The following is a 23171-nucleotide window of genomic DNA, read 5'->3' as shown; positions in this document are numbered from 1 at the left end:
AAGTATAAAGCGGTGTACCAAAGGTCACACGTGGGTTAACGTCACCCAGTGTGAACAGAAGCGAACTCTGTTAACTCATAGAGCCGCGCCACCGCAGAACATAAATGCTGGTGCCTGTTTAGCTCACAGAGCCCGGCCACGGAGTGCACAGAAAGCGGTCACAGAACTCTGCCCCAAGGACACGGGGTCAGAGTCTCTCTGCAGACGCCACTATAGACGCTGACTATGGAGTGTCATGGCCATGCGAACCTTTTATAGCCGCGTCCTTCCGGGACCTTCCTGACCTTTCTGATGGTCCAATCCGAGCTGGAGAAGGACCTGAGCATGTGACATTCGATCTCCAATGAGGGACCGTCCCACGGGCATGCTCAGTGAACCGAAAGGAGGACTTAGTCCCTGGAGTAGCTCGCTGCTGACCAGCATGCATTGCTATAGCTGGACCAGAGATGGCAGCAGCAACCAAACACAGAGCTGGTCTGAGCAGAGCGCCGGGATCGACGAGTCTGCTGAGCAGGCTCCTCTGCGGCCGAAGTGGAATGGGAGACTGCCGGATGCAAGGCTCGGGATTCCTGCTGTGCAGCGACAGGAACCCGACGCCTAACAGTGTGGTGTGTTGTGGCATTGTGTGGTGTTGTGCTTGTGGGTTGGTGTATGTGTAGTACATGTGCCGACTGGGGGGTGGTCCCTTTCGGCTGCGGAACAGACTGGAGACATATGCAGAAATCCGTTCAATCAGGTCCAACTTTATTGGGTGTCCTCTTGACATCCACAGCAAACACGACAGCTTCTGCTCCCTGGCCTGGGTACTTATCACCTCCCTAGGTTCCTTCACTGTGGCTGCCGTTAGGCCCACAGCCACAGCGCTTCCCCCGACCGAGTCTGCCCGCTGAGACACTTACTGCTCCTTCAGTGTCCAGCTCTCCAGCAGTCTGGTACCCTGGGCCTCCTTTAGTCAGCGTCCTTCTGACCTGCAGCTGTCCTCTCAGGGCCACCCCCTCTCCAAGTATCCGTCTCTCTCTTCTGTCTCTCCTGAGCTCTTCCTTCCTCCATCCTCTCCTGAGCTCTTCTCCCTTCTGTCTCTTCCTGGGTGTCTCTCTTGCCCCTGGCACTCTCCTTCCTTTTATCTCCTCATCCTGGAAATCCCCTTCCCAGTCCCGTAACTCCGCCCACCATGACTGCAGTTTCCCTAGCCTAAAGCTTGCTGTTGAGTCCTTTTCTCACTACTCTATGTCCCCATCTTGTGGCCAAAACCCAGTACTACACCATCTTTCACTAATTCTAGCTGTTGTCCCACACATATACATTCAAGTCAGAATAAAGCATTGTATACATCACCTTTTACATTTTCCCTCTTTATCAGACAGGTCCATAGATCAGTCCACCCCCTACATATGTGTGCTGTCTGTGTGCTGTCTGTATGATGTTTGTATGGTGTTTGTGAAATGTTTGTCTGTTGTGTGTGGTGGTGCGGCCCCTTTAGCAGCGATTCTTTGACTACGTCGCTATAATCCGTCCCTGTCAGTCACAACTCTTGTTTTCCCCTCAGCACTTTTACTTTCACTTTCACATTTCTCCATTATATGTATAGGGCCTAACTTCGGGGGCCCCTATCTCATGACAGGCGAATGCTAGTGAGATTTAATGTGCGCAGTATTCTGCTCCTGTGGGTGGAGAGGGGGCGTGCCAAATTTCACCCAAATCGGGCCAGAACTGTGAATTTGCATAGAGCGGGCTACTACAGATTTTGAGTTTTATATATATAGCTGGGGCCCAAGCAAGGGGTATGAGAAGAAGTTGTCCAAGTAGTGGACAACTTCTTTAATTATAATCCACATTTTGTCTACATGTCTAGCAGAAATCCATTTTTACCCCCATCCAGTGGGAGAATATATAAAACAATACATTTAAAGGAGGCAGATACTCAGACTTAGTAGATTGTGACTGGTTGAGCGTCTCCAGTAGGTGACTATTATAGTCTACGGTCCCGAATCCCGTTTTACGAGGGGTTCAGATGTAAGCTCCAACAGAGCCTCTTGCACTGGTGTCTGAACACAGTGTGAAAGCATCCTTAGGGCTCATACTCACATGCGAGAAACTCAGACGAGTCTCGCACATCAATGCCCGGAACTGCCTCCGGCACTCGGATCGGAGCGTTCAGCTGCATGTATTTCTATGTGCCGGGTATCGACGTGCGAGACTCGTCCGAGTTTCTCGCATGTGAGTATGAGCCCTTCAACTAAAAATAAATCCCACAATCCCACAATTCAATGTGTTAAAAAAATATTCCTTATAATCTTATAAATGTGCCCCTGCTATATACTGCGTAATGGCCGTGTCTGACCGAGTAGTGACATGTATGGAGATACCACAGCTTCTAGGCAGAGGAGGAAGCAAAAGAGAGTATACAAAGGGGACAGCACGGGATCACAGCTGATTCTTTCTGTGAGATAAAGCAAGTTTTTAAACATGCAGTGAAATGTTTTTCATTATAGAAAACAACAGCTGTGATCCCTTGCTGTGCTATCTGTTCCTCTCTTTTGCTTCCTCCCCTGCCCAGGAGCTGTGGTATGATCAGACCATGTTCCTGCACGGTCAGACCAGACATTACACAGTACTCCGCATGGGCACATTTATAAGATTATCTCAGCACAGGAATACATTTTTTAACACATCCAATTGTGAAACATATTTTTATTCCAAGATGTACTCATTAAAGTGTACTTTGTTTGTGGGAAAACCCCTTAAGAAAAGGGTCATGTTTAGTGTGGGAGGCAGCTTGCTTTATCAGAAACCTTCTGAGGCTGCTATACTTAAATAGAAGTCATAAATTTATTCTCTTTGTTTCAGAAATGTACAGAAAGCCTTGTAGCTTGTCTATATATTGTGTATTCTTGTGCCAGACCATGCAGACATGGTGCTATTGAGTGGATACACTTCATTCCCGGCCCTAGACTGCACCCATCCACCCTTGTGTTCCCATATGTTATTGTGTATTGCATATGACATGATATCCCTGAGGCCAGAAAAATATAATATTCTCAGTAATTAAATACATTCTTCTCAGTAAATGGACTGTCATAACAACCAAAGGGGTTGCAGAGGACATGCCGGAGGATACAGGCTCTCCAATATGATGCCTTTATGTCGCATGGCAACCTTCAATTTTTTGTTTTCTCGGCTGATGAGGTGCAATGAGGGTAAAGCAATACTGCTTTTTTGCAATATTCACGTATATTAGGCTGATGCCAGGTATGGATACTGTAGTTTATCTGCATATTATTCTCTAGGAAAGAGCAGCATAACATGTATGTGTATTTGGCTGCTGTGTCCTCATTAATAACCCTGATGTCAGTGTTAGGTGGTACTGCAAATGCATCCGGTCTGTGCACTTTCTCCCTTATTGTGCTCCTTCTGGTACTTGGCAGCCACACAGTAATTGACGTTCCCCTAAGGGGTTTGGAGCCCGACTTGTAAAAGCACATTACTGTCTTTGAGATTTTCCTGATGCCATCTTCTGTCTAACAGTGAAATATAAGAGCTAGGTTTTAAGCTCAATAATTTATTACCATCTCTCCACCTGCCTTGGTACTGCACCACGTCATTGGCGGCTGTCTGTTACTTGTCTGATTGACCATACTCTCTTGTGTTACCCAGGTTCATCATAATCCAGGATGACTGATCAGTATCAGGACTATGATGCAGTGGGGGACCACGCCGGTGATGGCTCCGCTCACGAGACCAACTCTGGAGGCACTGGTGGAAATGATGGTGGTCACGCACAGGAGGGTGTCATCAGGCTGCCAACTGTATCACCACATGGAGATGGTAAGTGGAGGATTTACATAATGTATAGATTTTTTTGTGATCTTTGTGGGAAAGAAGCAGACCTAAGAGAATAGCACCTTTGTTTGCTCCTTTAATGTCAGGTGACCTAATTGGTCAATGCCAGTGCGTTTAGTGTACAGGCATCCTTACAAGATCACTTGGGTTTTATCATAATGGTGCTCTGAGTTTCCAACCTAATATTATCCCTCTGAGCCTTCCGAATGTTTCCTTCTAGCTTGATATTGCAGACGCCCCTGCTGTTTTATGACAGGACTTACTTATGATACCTTGATGCCCCTTTTACTAAACTGCATTCCAATGGCTCCTCTTTTCAGCAATGAAGAAGTTTTTGATGCCTTTGAAGGCAGGGAGGAGTATATCTGTGGGGCACCAGGTAAGGCCTCCAGTGTAGAAGGTGGTGCTGGTGACTTAGATTCAGTGTGTGCTTATATAAGCATATCCAGATCTTAAAAAAAACGTTGTACGAGGTCTGAAATTTACACACGTTTTTAACGTCATGCAGATGCAGTAAAAAGTTATTCAGCCCTTTCATGATCAGAGTGTTCAGTACTCAGAAGAGAAACCTGTTTTGACCTGATGCAAACATGACGAATAGTCACACACCAGCTTCACATACCAGGAATCTTAGCTCATTCCTCATTGGCAATAACTTTCACTAATAATATTCTTGGGATGTCAAGAGAGTGGAATAAAAAGTTAAGAGAAGAGACCATTACTTTACACACACAAGGAAAACCATACAAAAAGGCATTGAATGTTCCTGGAGATGGAGTTGGAAGCAGATGTCACATGCTCAAAGCTAAAAGAACACTGGCCACAATACCTGGATGTGGCAGAAGAGCAAGCGGTCACTGGCTGTCACCAGTTTCTTAAGAAGGTAGGTGGTCTAAAACCTTGAGTTACTGGAAAAGAACTGCAGCAAGATTTGATGGCAAAAGGCACTGAGATTGTAGTTAACACAGTAAGACAATGCACATACGGCATATTTTTCAGATGCATTCCACCCCTGAAATGCGCCTAAAAAACATCCATAAAAAGCACATAGTACCCAACAATGTTAAAACTGTTTCACTGATTCAGGGTTTGGAAACCTTGAAGTGGCAAATAGCAATAGCAAAGTTGCCTCAGGAAAGCAACTTTGCCTGGGAAAACTCATCGGCTGTGCTGATGTATAGAAGATGCTGTATGCACATAATAAGTGTGTGCTCACACTGAGTCTTTTGAGTTTTTGAGCAGGATCTTTGAGAGATGCCACTCTAAAAACTCAACGAAAACTCAGCGTGAACCTTAAGGCGCAAACTAAACAATGATGGTCTCCTTGCCCGAACTCCAAGACATTCACTTTTATGACCCAAGAAAAGTCATCTCCAATATATTCAAAACCATATAAATATGCCACAGAAGTTTTAGGATTCTGTTCCTTGGAGTTATATATGAAAACAGGAACCTTTCAGATGTATGGATCGGTGATGTATGGATCGGTGGTATGTGTCAAAGAGGAAAAATAAAATGCTTAAAAGAACACCCTACCTTCAGTAATACATGGCGGTAGCATGCTGATCCTTTCAGTGAAGCATGGTGGTAGCTTGATTATGCTTACAATGAAACATTACAGTGGCTCGATGATGCCTACAGTGAAGTATGGTAGTTTATCGATGATGCCTACAATTAAGCATGGCGGTGGCTCAATGATACTCTTGGGCTGCTGTGCTTGTACTTTCACTGGAAACTTATAGTATATGGTGAACAAGATGAAGTAAATCAAGAATCATGAAATCGTGAGAGAAAACGCCTTATCTTCTGTGAGGAAAGTGGAGCTTAGGCATCAATGGACCTTCCTACAGGAAAAGGATCCCAAGCATTCCTCAAAGTCTACTAAGGCTTGGTTTCAGAAGAAGTCCTGGAAGATTTTCTAAGCCACACTGATAGGGAATTTAAATTATGAGCCTCAATGAAGACAGTGATAACAATGTCTGTAAAGCACTCTGGAACATGACGGTGCTATATATGCATGTAAAAGAAATCAATATAACAAATAAAAAAAATAAATCAGAGATTCTGGAGTGACCCTCCCAGCCACTTGGCTTGAAATCTGTGGAAAATCTTTGGTTCGCTTTGCAGTTGAAAGACACAAACTATATAAGAATATTAATGATGTAGAGACCATTGTCCATGAGAAAGAAAAACTTATTATATTAGTTGTGCTGAGTTATCTACATTATTGTGTTTCATTGATTTATTGCAACAGGCAGAGCTTTTATACATTTTCCTAATAAACCTACCGTAATTTGCAATGGGGGTGAATAGCTTAGATCGCAACTGTAATTTATTCTTTTCTTTATTACTTCATTGACTTCATATTTACTCCGTATTTATCAGGTCTTGCTGGACCATGACCTGGATGTAGTTTTTGATGCATAGCATATTGATGGTGTGGCACATATAGCAGCACTATAGTCCGCAGTCAATGTGAAACTTGCAACCATGGACCGCAGACAAAGGAAACCAAAGGAAGCAGCAGATGACAATGCTATGTATGCCTGCTGGTTTAAACCAACTAGGACTGGGATCAGCAATCATCAGCACTCTGACTGTTGTGAAACTACAGCTCCCAGCATTCCCTTACTGTGTCTCATTGCTGGAAGTTGTGGGCTAGGCTAAGTGGCGACACTGGTCTTGTGACATGCAGATGGCGGTGTCACACTATGACATTGCATCTAACGATTGTCAGTATGGTCACGTTGTACCATGATGCAATCATTGCAAAAATTCCAACATTAAGATTTTTAGATGCTAAACACAAATGCATCTTTGACCCTTCAGGTCTCAAGTAAATTGTGTGCGATTTATGACTCATAATTAACCTGTCTATGATTTTTTATTTTTTTGCAAGTGTAAAATTGTCACACAAGTAGTTGCACAAATATTTTTGGTTGGATGATTTAGCAGAGAATTGCTGTTGTTGTATAGACATGACTTTAAAGTCAATGTGAAGGCGCCACAAGGATTTCCCAGTATGGCCTCATTTAGACTTCAGTAATTGATCAGTAATTTTCAGTGCTGATCCAATATGAAGGTGTGAATTACGTGTCTGTTACACTATACGGACTTGTTAATTTGTTCCTTCGGTTTACAAGAGTTTTTGTTTATAGGGGCTTATTCATATGGGCAGGTATTTTGCCAGTTCAAAAAATATGCAAACAGCCTGTACTCAAAGTAAGAGAACCAAATCTCTAGCGCCACCTATTGGAAGTAGCAATAGTATAAGTCAAAGTCAACCCTTTTGGGGTGAGGGACAAGACCCTCGAAACAGCTGTCTGCAAATGGAGATTCTGGTTTGGCTCCCAGTTCTTTAGTTATAAGCTAAAGCTCTTTAAATGGTTGATATTGACTTCTAGGATTGCTGCTTCCAATAGGTGGCACTAGACATTCTGTTTCTCTTCCTCTATGAAGAGACTATTTGCATATTGTATTTCCCAGGAAGCATTGCATGGCCTATAAGTCTCCCTTTGACAGCTTGGAAGCCTCTTTAAAGGGTTATTCCCATCTCCATAGATGGATATTGTCAGATAGTGCTTGTAGAAGCAAGCAGTTTAGCAATTTGCTGCTTATTAAATTTGCAGCGGTTCTTGAGGAATTAACACTTTTCTATTGGTTACATCTCGTTGCCTAGGAGATCGACCACTGCTGCTAGAGGTAACCACATGTTGCTATGATCCTGACCAGCAAGCATTATACGACAATGCCCATTTATGAAGGTGAGAATAGCCCTTCAAGAAAATTTTTGCCCCCTAGAGATCAAAAATGCACAGAAAGTGTTTTCTGGCAATTTGCCAACAATTTGGGATTTTTTTTGTCAGTGAGGCTTGTGCAATGTGCTGAACCATTTATTGTCTGCGTAGCGCACTTTTTACACCCTAACATGCCATGTATCTGTGCCAGATGGACTTAGTCAAATAAGCTTTTAATCCCCCACTCACTGACTGCACGCAAAGACTGAGTTATTGATACATGATGTGTGTTCAAAAGTTGTAGAGCTTTTAAAATGGCAAATCACTGATCAATCTCTATTGGTATCTGAGGCTTGGTCAGAGCTTGTGAGATGCAGATTTGTCATTTGGAATGTGACACTTTTCACACATCCAACAATGACCAAGAAATCCTTCTTTTCGACTGACACCTCCCATGTGACACATCCTCTTGTTTAATGAAAAAGTAAAAAATATTGGAAACCATCCAAAATCTCTAAGGCTTGACAAACTTCTGGATTAGCTGAGCAATGTGAATAGGGCTCGGATAAGCATCGAAGGTCCAACATCATATTTGACAGTACCATGCCACCTTCATTCTGCTTATTGGCGGAGGCTCTTGATTAGGATATACTCCTTAAACAAAACATAAACCTTCATAAAAGGGCCTATTTAGGCTATGTGCCCACGTTGCGTTTAAATCTGGACACTGAAAACCGGACTCCTCCCCAGAAATCGCGCGTTTTTTTCCCCGCACGATTTTACCGTGATTATGTTCGCGATTTTGCCGCGATTTTCACGTGCGATATTCAAGCACTTTCCCAGCGATTTGAAGCATCGCTTGGAATGTGATTGACAGGTTGGTCACACTCGTCAAACATAGTGTTTGACAAGTATGACCAGCTTTTTACTATTGAGGCTGCCTATGCGGCCTCAATAGTAAAAGAAAGAATGTAAAAAATAAAAAATCGGGGTATATTTACCTTCCGACGTCCCACGCAGTCTCAGCGACGCTTCCGTTCCCAGCGATGCCTTGCGAGACCTGTGATGACGTTGGTCTCGCATTGCTATAGCGATCTCACGAGACCACGTCATCACAGGACCTTGCTGCAAGGCATTACTGGGAACGCTGAGGCCTGGAATGCAGCGCGTGACGTCGGAAGGTAAATATACCCCGATTTTTTATTTTTTATTCTTTTTTTTACAGGGGTATGGTACCCAGGATCTGGAGGAAAGTCTCCTCTCCTCCACACCGTGGGTACCAACCGCACATGAGACGCTTCACTTCCCGCATGGTGGGCATAGCCACATGCGGGAAGTAAGCGATTCTCATGCATTCCTATGGGTGCGGAATTCTTTGCGATTCCGCACAAAAGAATGAGCATGCTGCGATTTTTTTCCGCGATGCGATTCCGCTGCGGTAAAAAGCGCAGCATTCGCACAGCATGTGCGGAATGCCATAGGAATGCATGGGGTGCGTTCTGTACAAGATTTTTAAACGTTTTCGCCCCAAAAATCGCGGCAAAAATGCTTAAAAATCGCATCGAGGGCACACAGCCTAAACCTGATTTGCTGTTTTCACCATGACTTGTCTAACTTCATGCCATCTGAATCCCCCCCACCGGTGCAGGTCTAGTACATTTCCCTGGGGATCAGATTCACATTTCAACATTTGACCGGATGCACTGACAATCCATGTTCTCGTCGCCCTCTCCATTACTGGGACTGAGCAATGCCCAAACCAGAGGGAGTGGAAATAAGTTATGGTCTCCCTATATTAATGGGAAAGCCAGGGCTGAGCTCAGATGTGGCGGCTTAACACTAGTACACTGCTAAAAGTTTACACATTGGAAATCCAGAGAATTTCACCCCCTTTGATTCTCTTTAGACTGACCCCATTCTGTTAGGATACTGAAAGACACAGCTTGAGACTGGCGTGAAGATCGAAAGACACAGAATGCCAAAAACAGGTTCCCAGCTACGGCATGAATGCCCCTCCACAATCCGCTTCAGACAAAGGCAGATGTATCCCGTCTCAGTTTAAATCTTCTAAAAATCTATATCCGCCAAGGCGCAAACAAAATCTCATTAAAACGTTAGACTTTTTATTTTAATAGTTAGTGAAACAATTTCTCAATTTCTGGATTGGAACCTTCATTGTTAACTTCTAGAGACTCTTTCCTGGTCATCAAATTATTGCAGTGTGATCCCTTTACTGTAGTCCTCCATGTATGATCACTGCAGAATACAGACCGACAATCAGGAATGCATACAGTGGCCAGAATGTAAGCGAGCTGCTGTACAGTAATCTGCTTCCTGGACAAAGACAATCTGCTACTGGCACATTGGGGCGGATTTATTGAGAAAGTTCTATTAATGTTGCTGAGGATGAAAGCAGCCATGTTTTGTTTTTTTTTTTTTACTTTTTATAATCCCTTTAATTAGATGGTCCAGAATTAGACAAACAAGGCGGCAGCACCACTCCAATTCATAGATTGTGTCTCAATATGATTTATGACCACAGGTGGCGCTGTTTTAAGAAGAAAGTCACCATTTGCCTAAATTCCTGGAAAAGGAGTTTATGCAAATTTATTAAAAAACTGTATAAAAGAGTTCTAGGCTGAATTATTTCGCGGCCTACAATGTTGGTCTAGTGTTGGTAAGTATCGCACATACCACAGAGAGGTCTACGGTCAGACATCTGGTGATTTAAGAGAAATATACACAAATTAGTTTCCTGTAGCATCAACATATTCCACAGTGTTGTACAAACATTGTCACATTCACATTAGTCCGTCTCTGCACATGTCACACACTGGGGTCAATTTCATAGGAAGCTAATTGACCTCTTAAAGGGGTAGTCTTACATTTGGAAGTTAATCAGTATCCGTTGGATAGGGGATAACTTCCTGATCACTGGGGGGCTGAACGCAGGGACCTCACAAATGCCTACAACCAGGGCCCTGAAGAGCACCATATGAATGGAGCGGTGGTCGATCATGTGCACAGCCATTGAATTCATCCATAATGGGTCAGCTGGAAAGTGCCGAGTTCTGAAGCACACCCGTAAGAATGAATGAATGCAGTGGCAGTGCGCATGATCGACCAATGCTCCATTCACATGGGGCTCTTTAGAGCTGCCGATTCTCGGGATCGGTGGAGGTCCCAGTGTTCGGCCTCCGTGGAGGTCCCAGTGTTCGGACTCCAGTGATTGGGACGTTACCCAATATCTTATGAATAGGGGATAAAATCCAAACTTGAGAATATACCTTAAGGGTATGTGCACACAACGTCTTTTTCAAGAGGATATTCACTGTAACCCGCCGGAAAAAGCTCTAAATAAATGCTATAAAGGATGAACTTATGCATTGGAATGTAAAAACAACTTGCTGTTCATATGTTCAGTCTTTTGAGGTTCTTTTTCGACTTCAGGTTCCAAAGATGTGAAGAGGTTAAAAGAAGTGACCCGACCCATTTTCTGGCGGCTTCCGCTTGACAGACATTCTCTAGTTTATGTAATACAAGTTTAAATAGAAGCCACCAGCGAAAGATGTCACAAAAAAAGTGATGAAGAGACTCCAAAAATGTCACTTCAGGAAAAACATGCCTGAACTCTCTTCCTCCTGAAAATGTTGTTGGTTTGCATACGTCACATACCCTAAATGGGTTTTGCGGTTTCAGAAAATTATTTTTACCAGGCTGCAGTTTGCTTTAGGCCAGGGTCAGACTTGCGAGAAACTCGCACGTCAATACCCGGCACTGCCGCCGGCACTCGTATCGGAGCGTTCAGCTGCATGTATTTCTATGCAGCTGAACGCTCCGGTCCCGAGTGCCCGGCGGCAGTGCCTGGTATTAATGCGCGAGATTCATGCGATTGTCTGACCCCGGCCTCACCCTCCTCAGGTCCAGTGCTGAGTCTCTGGTGTCTTTTATCGTCTGAAGCGCTGACGTCATGTTGACAGCGTGGCAGCCGATCAGTGAGCTCAGTGGCTCATGCCGTCGACTCGGGCAGAGCCGCTGAGGTCACTGATTGGCTGCAGCGCTTTCACTGTGAAACACAGACTGTGCAAGCAGCGGCAGAGACTCGTCGCTGGACCCCATTAAGGTGAGTAAAGTAAACTGTAACCAGGGCACAGTGGTTTTTCTGAAATCGTAAAAAAACCCTCTTTTTAGCCCCATACACATAAGACTAAGGTCTAATATGTCTTCAAAAGCAATCCACAATATAGGAGTATGGGGCCCCTAACTCTACCTTGATAGACGATGTCAGATTTCAGACAGCTGATCCTTTGGTTTTCCGGCAGTTAAGCTGCCGCTAATGGAATCTAGTAGCAGCTCTCTTATTGAGAACACAGGAGCGCTCGGCCGAGCTGAAAGTTCCTGTTTATGGGGAAATCAGGGGACATTGCATATTTATGGGGGGCTTTAGTGTGCTAACCACTGAGCCACCATGCCTCTGAAGATCTTTCATAAGCCTCTCCCTGTACGACTCCTTTAGGTACTGTTAGCAATCTCAATAATGTGCCTTCATTCACTTCCATTGTTTTCCTCTTACATTTGCTTTTCATTTATGGACATAGGGGGTATTAAAATCCTCAGTAATCCACACCAGGCAGACAGCAGGAGGCCGTAGGTAATGTCACGCAGTTCTGCCGATAGCATTAAATGTCTTTTACATGTTCTGGCCCCGGGGCCGCCCACCACAGAATGGCTCCTTGTTAGTAAAGAACCTGGCTTACGTTATCCCTGGGAACGAGGCAATGAGGCGGAGAACAGTACATTAGGGGTGATCTTTACTGTGCCGGCTTTACACATGCTTAACCCATACTGTTTTATCATCCTGTTACAGACATCAGCCCTGTGCTAGAGGACGATCTAACTAATGGTGAAGCAGTAAAGGGACAGGGTCATACAGAGACCCCTGAGGCAACCACTGGTAAGGCAGAACATGGGCAGGGTAACCACTCACATGCCGCCACCTCTCTTGGTACGGCTTTGCCTTTGCCTCTGCCATCCTTTTGCCTTTGCATGAATTTTGGGTTTCTTGGTGCAGGGAATGCGTGCATTGTGTGGGTGATAGATGTGGGTTTTGGATCAAAATCATTCAATTCACCTTGTCTCCAGAAGGGTTTACTCCTCACAATAGGACAGGGGCTATAACAATCTAATTATGGCACCATCTTGATGGCAGCCACATAAGCGTCAGTGTCTCCTAAAGTCACTGACAGTAGTTATCTTTCTATTCCTAGCAGCTCCCTTATTAAACCAACAGCGCCTCTATGGCTACAGGCTTTGTCTGGTATTACATCTTATCACCATCCCGCAATAGGGCCTCTATAACACCATGTTTTTTTTGGGTTACTTGACATATCCATTTGCACTGTATCAGAATAATTAAACGGATATGTTTGTATTTCCATAGAATATAATGGGAAAACATATGTCAAATTGATGTGCGTTTGACATACGGTACATTTCTACTCATATCCATATCGAAACATATTTTTACACCATGCAGAAAACACGGTCTGCTGCACTTTTTCATCCTTTAAAGCCATTTATTATAGTCTCTGAAACTCCCCAGCGTTTCTAAGAAAATATACATTGAGAATCCTTGCGGGGACCTTGCATGACCAATAAAAGGATCGGGCATGTTGAAATTCAGCTGTCTAATCTTTCCCTTCTCAGACAGATGATGTTGATATGCCCCTATCGAAATCAACAGGTTCAGCCAACATGAGTCCAGCGTGAATTAGCTGTTGAGACAGTGGGTAGCTAAACTTCACCACTGTACCTATTGATATGGCCAACCATCTAACTGTGTCCATGGGGGTCTTAACTTTCCTCAACAGCGGATGTCTGAGGAAGGGTCAGCTATTCTGAATTTCAACATGTTCTATCCATGGGAGATAAGCATCTGTCAGAGGTGTGTGACAGCACCTTAACGCTCTTTCCCCATTCAGACCACATGGCCGGGTTAAGCTAAGCATGCGTGTGTATGGGAAGGGGCTCTGGAGGAACAGCCGATAGACACAGCTATGTATAGTGTATGGCCTCCTTACTTCTGCAGATGCAAATATGACTTAGGGAATTTCAATTCTGTTTTGATCCATTACCTTCTTTTATCACACAGCACAGTTTCCTTTCTGCTTCTACTAACTATGCTGACTAGTACCTTTTAGTAGATGCTAACAGTTTCTTGAAGGGAATCTGTCATCAGGTTTTTGCCACCTAATCTGAGAGCAGCATGATGTCGACACAGAGACCCTGATTTCAGCGATATGTCATTTCCTGGATTGCTTTCTGTAGTTTCGATAAAAATCATTATTTTATTAGCAGGAGATTATTACTAGAGGACTAGTAAACCTGCTGCCAGGTAGTTCTGCATATTCATGAGCTCTATATAACCCCTCCCCCACCACTGATTGGCAGCTTTCTGCCTATGCACAGTGTACACAAGAACCTGCCAATCAGTGGTGTGGGCAGAGTTACTTGCAGCTCAGCATTCCCGAGAACTGCTAGATCTGCAGCAGAGAAAACCGGGATGTTATCAAAATTACAGCAAGCAGGTGAGTAAGTAATACGTAGGTGGAATCAGGGTTTCTCCCCCACATTATGCTGCTATCAAATAGGTTAGCAAAAACCAGACAGATTCCCTTTAAAAGGGTGTTTCGGTTTTATGTAAAACTTATAATTTACAGTGGGTACGGAAAGTATTCAGAACCCTTTACATTTTTCACTCTTTTATTTCATTGCAGCCATTTGGTAAATTCAAAAAAGTTCATTTCTTTTCTCATTAATGTGCACTCTGCACCCCATCTTGACTGAAAAAACCCCAGAAATGTAGAAAATTTAGCAAATGTACTTAAAAAGAAAAAATGAAATATCAGATGGTCATAAGTATTTCCCTTTGCTCAGACACTCATATTTAAGGCCTCTTTCACACTTCCGTTTTTTACAATCAGTCAAAATCCGCCAGGTTTTGAAAAAAACGGATCCGCAATTTTTTTTTTGCAGATCCGTTTTTTTCCCCATTGAGTTGCATTACTGGCGGATCTTGACTGATGGTCATCCGTTGGATCCGTTTTTGTGAGGATCCGCCAAATTTTTTTCATCCGCCGGCATGCCTGGATGGACCATGCAACGTTTTTTTTTGTGGTTGGATCCGCATTTTCCAGTGCGCACGCCCGGAGAAAGGAAGTCAGGGAGAAAATTAACACTCTCTCTCTCTCTCTCTCTCTCTCTCTCTCTCTCTCTCTCTCTCTCTCTCCCTCTCCCAGCGGTTCCTTTAAATTTCCTCATTTTGCGGATCCGTCAAAAAACGGATCCTGTGGCATCCATTCACATCAGTTAGGAACGGATCTGCTTGTCCGCCTTTTTGGCGGATTTTAACTGACACAAAAAACTGAAGTGTGAAAGAGGCCTAAGTCACATGCTGTCCATTTCCTTGTGATCCTCCTTGAGATGGTTCTATTCCTTCATTGGAGTCCTGCTGTGTGTAATTAAACTGATAGGACTTGATCTGTAAAGGCACACACCTGTCTATACAAGACCTCAAAGCTCATAGTGTAGTGCATGTCAGACCAAATGAGAATCATGAGGTCAAAGGAACTGGCCAAGGAGCTCAGAGACAGAACTGTGGCAAGGCACAGATCTGGCCAAGGTTACAAAAGAATTTCTGCAGTACTCAAGGTTCCTAAGAGCACAGTGTCCTCCTTAATCCTTAAATGGAAGAAGTTTGGGACCACAGAAGTCTTCCTAGACCTGGCCGTCCAGCCAAACTGAGCTTTCGTGGGAGAAGAGCCTTGGTCAGAGAGGAGAACCCCAAGATCACTGTGGCTGAGCTCCACAGATGCATTAGGGAGATGGGCGAAAGTTCCACAAAGTCAACTACCACTGCAGCCCTCCACCAGTCGGGCCTTTATGACAGAGTGGCCCCACGAAAGTCTCTCCTCAGAGCAAGACATATGAAAGCCCACAAAGAGTTTGCTAAAAAAACACATGAAGGACTCCCAAACTATGAGAAATTAGATTCTCTGGTCTGATGAGATGAAGATAGAACTTTTTGCTAATAATTCTAATCAGTATGTGTGGAGAAAACCAGGCACTGCTCATCACCTGCCCAATACAATCCCAACAGTGAAACGTGGTGGCAGCATCATGCTATGGAGGTGTTTTTCAGTTGCAGGGACAGGACGACTGGTTGCAATTGAAGGAACCATGAATGCGGCCAAGTATAGAGATATCCTGGATGAAAGCCTCTTCCAGAGTGCTCTGGACCTCAGACTTGGCCGAAGGTTCACCTTCCAACAAGGCAATGACCCTAAGCACACAGCTAAAATAACAAAGGAGTGGCTTCGGAACAACTCTGTGACCATTCTTGAGTGGCCCAGCCAGAGCCCTGACCTAAGCCAAATTGAGCATCTCGGGAGAGACCTGAAAATGGCTGTCCACCAACGTTCACCATCCAACCTGACGGAACTGGAGAGGATCTGCAAGGAAGAATGGCAGAGGATCCCCAACTGCAGGTGTGAAAAACTTGTTGCATCATTCCCAAGAAGACTCATGGCTGTACTAGCTCAAAAGAGGGCTACTCAATACTGAGCGAAGGGTCTGAATACTTATGACCATGAGATATTTCAGCTTTTCTTTTTTAATAAATTTGCAAAACTGTCTACATTTCTGGGGTTTTTTTCAGTCAAGATGGGGTGCAGAGTGTACATTAATGAGGAAACAAAAATGAACTTTTTTGAATTTACCAAATGTCTGCAATGAAGCAAAGAGTGAAAAATTTAAAGGGGTCTGAATACTTTGTGTACCCACTGTAAATTTCACCAACCCATCAATTTTTAATTCATTGATAACAATTAGAGATTTTATAAACTTATGAAGAAATAAATCAAAAAGTGTATTTGAAAGTAGCTAAACTTTCCATTACAAGGTGACTATTTTACATAAGCCGTGGAGAAACCCTTCATACATAACTGGGTTTTCCTCCTCTATTCAGCATGAGGACCTTTATCTCTTCTCTTGTTCTGCAGTTTGGTTCGCTTCTAGGTTTTTCTGGCACTTTTTCTGTTTGAAAGTAGTCTTCCCTTTCTGTCTTCTTCTTCAGCGATATTTCTTGATTTTCTCGCCTGCTGCTGTTTTATTTCTGTCCTGTTGAGATCTGAACATGAGACCGTGCAGCCATATAAGAATAGCTGCAGCTAAGATGGGCAGCAGCAAGGAGCATGGTCCTTGGTATTGATCGAGTTTATACAATAGTACCTCATTATAAAAAGCAATATTAGCCTGGTCATGCACCTTCAATTGCCGTCGGCCAAACACTCAGCTGGCTGAAGGCTCTATCTCACAGCTATGTCATGATATCTATGATAACGACTTATCTGCCATGATAAAACACAATCGGGCATCTTAAAATTCAACATGTCCAATCCCTTTTCTCTCCTACTTCTGCCTAAAGGAAAAGTAGAAGAATGGCTTGTACACAACAGATGATCTGTTAGTCCCACCGACATCAGTGTCTATCATTGTCTGTTGCCATTTAAGGCCAACATGCCTTTAATTAAAGTAGTACTGTATAAATAGTTGTCAGCCATCTGACTTGTAAGCTATTCCTCTCGACTCCGCTAAATACATGAATGGGAGAGGGGAGAAAGCCGCTACCAGACTAGCAGTGACATATCTCCACGATAACATAAGACTGGGCATGTTAAATTTGAACACATCTGATCCTTTATCCCTGTGACATATACCGCTAAGGGAGACAGGACACCCCTATATACATTAGATAATTGGAGGGTCCCACTGAAATTGTCCTTTTCAACATATTTTCATCCAGCGTGTATGGGCACATTTAGTTCATGTAGAGACCAGTCATGAAACATTTGGCACAGTCTGCACTTCCCCTATAGTAAAGATGACTGAAGCCATTAAGATACAAGTAGGTTGATGGTTAAGCAACGATTTACCAAGTAATTGTCTGGTGAATAATTATTATGCACATTTTAGTCCATATTGGCCCATAAATTAGTTCAAACTGGTCATACGTTATCAGTGGGATCAGCCAAAAAGGAACAATTTTGGGACTATTTTTTAGATCTATCAGTCTAACAGAATGTAATCAGTTGGCTAAAGGAACCTGAAATTTCACCCACTTACTTCTCATTTCTCATGGACGTCTGAGATCAGTCAGTTATAGTTACTGACGACTGTTTACTTATCTGTACTTTATATCCTTCAGCCGAGGAAGCTGGCGTCGGTAATACCCCCCATCAAGAGGACCAGGCTGCAGAGATTGCAGTGAAAGGTACAGCTCACTTGTTAGACCCCAGCACATGTACAAAAAAACTATTAAGTGAACACTAATCTTTTCCTAAGCATTTTGCCAATTTTTACTGTAGAGAGGTAGACCTAGCACCTCCAGACAATTCACTAATGGTCATCCCACCAATAAGTTGTAAAAAAGTGAATTGTGTAGACCAAGGTGGAATCTTCTATTGAAATGCCCTTTTTATGCCTGCTCTATTCCTTTCCATTTAGATAGCCAGTTTTGTGGTTGGAATTGTCCTTCTATTTTTTGGGTCCCCTCAAAGACTGACAAAAGACTTTAGATGGTATTTTTTCTACTTGTTTCCACTAAGGTCTCCATACAACCCATTGCGTTCTTCGAGCAACCTAATAGTTTATCAGTGGTAAGAAATCTGATCTGGGCTCAATCATGTCAGCAGCCTTTGTTTGGCTTTTGATGTGCAACGGTAGAAGATCTGTGGTCATTAGAAAAGTGTATTAAAACATTATGGTATATTGCGTTTTACAAATTAATATTCTCGAAAGAAACATTCTGACCATTGATCATTAATTATGAACGTTTGGATATGGAGATATAATTGGCCAGTACATTTTTCTCCATGACACATATCAATGTCATCTGTTAAGACATTCTTTGTATTGGGTAGATTTTCTCTATTACCGTACATGTATTAGCCTCACATTTTCTGTGTATTATGTGATAATGCATATTCATTTCATCTATTCATGACAAATTTGTACAATTTCACCTGAATCTTAGAGATAAGTTTTCCGGCATATGCAGGAGAGACGGAAATTCAGGAGTCTTCAAGTAGCACACCAGAAACAGAAGTGGGTATGGAAGGAGACATATCTATAACAGAACGGGATGTGGATGATTTGTGCGTCATAACTGGAGACACATGTGAAGATGTAAGCCCTGGATGGACGACTTTAAGTAATGAACTTACAGATCCAGCTGAACTGCAAGTTAAACAGGTCTTCACCCAAGAATCAAATGGGATTGTTAGTCATAAGGATGATGATGATGAAGGGTTGGAAGAACACAGGTATGAAGGTGAGGAGGTGGAGCATGATAGCACAATATCTACCGAAGCATCACTTGGTGTACAGCCCCAGACGAATGGTCTTGAGTTGGGAGTAGAAGAGGCTGACAAGCTCCTTGATGGCTCAGTCTTCTCAGAATCGATCTCTAAACATGAAGGTGATGACCAGCAACCCCATGATGACATGGCAGCCGATTCATTGTCAGTGGAAGAAGTGCTACCTCGCCCACGGCCATCTGTATCTGTTTACCAAGTGGAGGTTGATGCCAACAAACCAATAGACGGCAAACAGATGTCACCTTGTGAAGCTGCTGATGCACCGAGTGATGACACAGAAGTAAAACAGTTACCTTCTCCTGGAGAGGTTGGTGGGATCCCTAAAAAAAGAGTATCTCCACTTGGATCTGGAATACCCATCAGCAGGGTTCCTGTACTGAAAGGTGTGTTCCCAGTTGTTATCTACTAGTATCCGGCCTACTAAAGTCTCCGATCTCCCTCGGCTGCCTTTTGCTTTCCTAACTTGCTTGAAGGAGGCACAAATAATTAATAGCACACATCAACCACCCGTCCCAATTTTCTTCACCTCCTTGTATGGTTATCATTGTTTGGTTTGCCGTTGTGTCCCAGCGCATGATGCACTTTGCATGATCTCCACCCTCCTCACTGCATGTCTTTCCACGTATACTCCTCTAACAGCAAGCGGCACCTAGAAAACATGTGCATGACAAATTGTTTACAGCAACAAGATGGACACCCAAGAAGGATACAGAAATTGTGTCTAATATTTATGTCTGTTTGTTGCCCTCAACATTTGATGTGTAAACGAAATTATATCAGAAAAATACTGCATTGAAGGTAAAAGTATAAGGATTTCCCTTGGGATTGATTGTTACAATGGAGCATATGGAGGAAAGAAATTTAGGATCTCAGGCCATTATAAAGGTAGCTATATACGGTAACTGAATATTTCTTTCTCTGATAGACTCAGCCTGTCCATGCAATTATTTGAAATACTACATTTCTCGTGCAGCAGTCCAGGGTTCCCCTGCATGATCGGGTGCTTTTTTGTTGTTATGATAACATTTTTTAAAAAGAACCCACTGGAACAAGTTTAATACTGAACCCAGTGGTATCGCTGTATAGGTCCTAGAACAATGATAAAATTGATACCGGTCTTGTTGTAATCCGATGTGCCAGTGCTGAGAGATCAAGCTTTCAACCCATATGTTAATTAGCTTGAGAGTGCATTGGGGCGTGTCAGTGCACTGGCACGCCCCCAATGCAATTCAGCAGTAATTTGCATGTGGCTTCAAAGCTTGATTTCTTGGCACTGACATGTCACATTACTACAGGACAGATATCATTTTTATTGTTATGTTAGGAGCTATGCAGTCATACCACTAGTTAGTGTAGTAAAATAGTCTTGACAGGTTCCCTTTAAAGTGGTTGTACAGCATATTTTATTCCTGCCACAGAGATAGGCTGCAGGTATTGTGCATTGGTCTATTCTAGTCTAACTTATTAGGACATGTTGCTGGTGGCTGTCGGGTGTCAGGCGGTTCCCTCTGCAACTGCAGAAATATAAGGAACTACACAAACACTTTACATTTTGAATTTTTGCTTGTAGTCTTTGTAGACATTACATTATGTATTACCTGAAAAGTAGGAGACCACACTACCCATGGAGAAGGACTATGCGGACACGTGCTCTATTAGATCATATACATGTGGTCGTGTCTCTACTTACTCTTGTTTTTCTTGGGTTACATTAGTTGATTGAATTGCTACGTCCACATAGGTATTTGTTTTGTATTGCTCTGTATGTTCATATCAAATATACACTTTTTTACATTTGCATTTATTAAATGTGTAGTTTCAGCTGTACAGTATTGAGTGGGTTAATGCTGACTTCAACCACGATGTCACTACTTAAACTTTTGCCATTTGGGGCTGCCGCCTTTATACCGTATATCTAGCAGTCTGGAAAGTAGACGTGCCACTAGGTATAAACATGGGGAATGGAAATCCAGCATGACCGAATACACAAATAGTTTAGTCCCAATAATGCTGATGTTTCCCATCTGTCTCACTCACTGACGTACTGTATACAGAGCTGATTATTGACATGTTTTATAGGAACACGCCAAGCAAACCTGATGCTGATATGAGTAGTTTTAGGCTGAGGAGGCAGGCAGAGCATTTGGTGTTCTCAGAGCCTCTGTGTCATTCGCCACCCCCACATTTGTGTTTCTTTAAGAAATTGGCACAGATGGAAAAGTCTGGACACAACTTTCTGGGTTGTTTGCTCTAACATGGGCGTTCATAAAATCCTGGAGCAACTAGCAAAAGAACTAGTTGTGTCACCCTTCTCCATCCGCAAAAAATTAAACTATTTGATGGAAAGGGTTCCAGCTTATAGGCGCTGTCGCAGGAGCGCATACCTCTTAACTTTAAAAAACGGGGAAAGGGATACGTATTTCACAAACACAAAAATTGTACCCCTGCTGTAGCCCTTTATTGTTCTCACTAGTACAATATGCCTTCCATGGCCCTCATTGAGTATGATTCCCTGAAAAATTCCCCCTCCCACACACAGTACAATTCCCCCACAGTGAACTCCTCACACCATGTGCCTCTACAATACCCAACACGTGCACAGTAGGATGACTCTACAGTGTCCCTAATACAGTATAATGCTGCAACCGTGTCCACACGATAGTATGAAGCCCCCACAACCACTAACGCAGTATGATGCTGCAACCGTGTCAACACCATAGTATGATGTCCCCACAACCACTAACGCAGTATGATGCTGCAACCATGTCCACACCATAGTATGATGCCCCCACAACTAGAGTTGAGCGACTTTGGTCGGATCGGGTTTCATGAAACAAAATTTGTTTCAGATGAAACTGGTCCGACTAGGGCAAAAAAAAGTCGGAGTTTTGTCTGAAACCCGACCCCAATGCAAGTCAATGGGGAATAAAAGTCGGCATTGAGTGGATGAATGTCATTCGCTCAATGCCGACTTTTATTCCCATGGACTTGCATTGGGTTCGGTCGAAACACCGATTTTTTATGCCCTAGTCGGACCAGTTTCATCTGAAACAAATTTTGTTTCATGAAACCCGATCCGACCAAAGTCGCTCAACTCTACCCACAACCACTAACACAGTATGATGCTGCAACCGTGTCCACACCATAGTATGATGTCCCCACAACCACTAACACAGTATTATGCTGCAACCGTGTCCACATCCACACCATAGTATGATGCCCCCACAACCACTAATGCGGTATGATGCTACAACCGTGTACACACCATAGCATGATGCCCCCACAACCACTAATGCAGATTGATGCTACAACCGTGTCCACATCCACACCATAGTATGATGCCCCCAGAACCACTAATGCGGTATGATGCTGCAACCGTGTCCACATCATAGTATGATGCCACCACAGTGCCCCTAACACAATATTATTTAACCACAGCTACCCAATACCGTATGATGCCAACAGTCTTCCCCCCACATACATTATGAGGACCCTACACTGTAAGAATCTTCTACATCCACCCACACAGTATGATGCCTCCACAGCCCCACAAAACAGAATGATGTCCCCCACTGTACCCCATACGCAATATGATGGCCACCAAAGTCTCACACAGTATGATGGCCACCGCTGTCTCCAATATAAAGTATGATTTCCCCCACAGTTCCCTACACAGTTTGATTACCCCCACAGTGCCCTCACACAAAATTGAGGCCCCCACACACAGCATGAGGTCCCCATAACTATGCACACAGTATGATGACCCCCACAATTCCCTCCACAGCACACACAGTATGATTGCTCCTACTCAGCGTGCTGGCTCCATTCCAAAATAATTGACTGACAAAATTGTTTAAAAAATGTTCTCACCTTGCCCAATTCCTCCAATGTACTGCACCCATCTGTGCAGAATGTGATCTGTGCAGGCGCAGTCTAGTCTCATCATTGTGCCTTCTGCGCTGAGACTCAGATGTACAGACTGAATACAGTTCCACAATTGAATTCAACTGTATTTGCCTCGGATGCAGATACTGTTGAAATTTAGCCACCAGCACAGGGAGGGCAGTGTTGCTTGACACCACCCCACTTCCCACACTCACGGGTTCCATAATGGTTGCATGGTTTGCCGCTGTTAGCTTGAAGCGGGTGGCATATTGCT

General features: G+C 43.5%; 1 protein-coding gene across 8 annotated transcripts in view; it reads left to right on the top strand.

The window, feature by feature from the left end:
* The window catches only part of MAPT (microtubule associated protein tau), a 172869-nt gene that overhangs the window by 111880 nt on the left and 37818 nt on the right, over window positions 1–23171 (top strand). For 6 of the 8 annotated variants that reach the window (XM_073582383.1, XM_073582387.1, XM_073582381.1 and 3 more), the window contains exons 2-5: window positions 3655–3825; window positions 12445–12531; window positions 17842–17907; window positions 18670–19395. In XM_073582383.1, coding sequence (XP_073438484.1) covers window positions 3672–3825; window positions 12445–12531; window positions 17842–17907; window positions 18670–19395 — 1033 coding nt within the window. In that variant the 5' untranslated portion in view covers window positions 3655–3671. The remainder of the gene's footprint in view (window positions 1–3654; window positions 3826–12444; window positions 12532–17841; window positions 17908–18669; window positions 19396–23171) is intronic. The other 2 variants (XM_073582386.1, XM_073582388.1) reach the window with 2 other exon arrangements.

Source organism: Dendrobates tinctorius, unplaced genomic scaffold (genome assembly GCF_039654945.1).
Source record: "Dendrobates tinctorius isolate UK_male_01 unplaced genomic scaffold, ASM3965494v1 ptg000071l, whole genome shotgun sequence".
In the NCBI taxonomy this organism is placed as follows: domain Eukaryota; kingdom Metazoa; phylum Chordata; class Amphibia; order Anura; family Dendrobatidae; genus Dendrobates; species Dendrobates tinctorius.
This window is presented reverse-complemented; position numbering and strand designations above follow the sequence as displayed.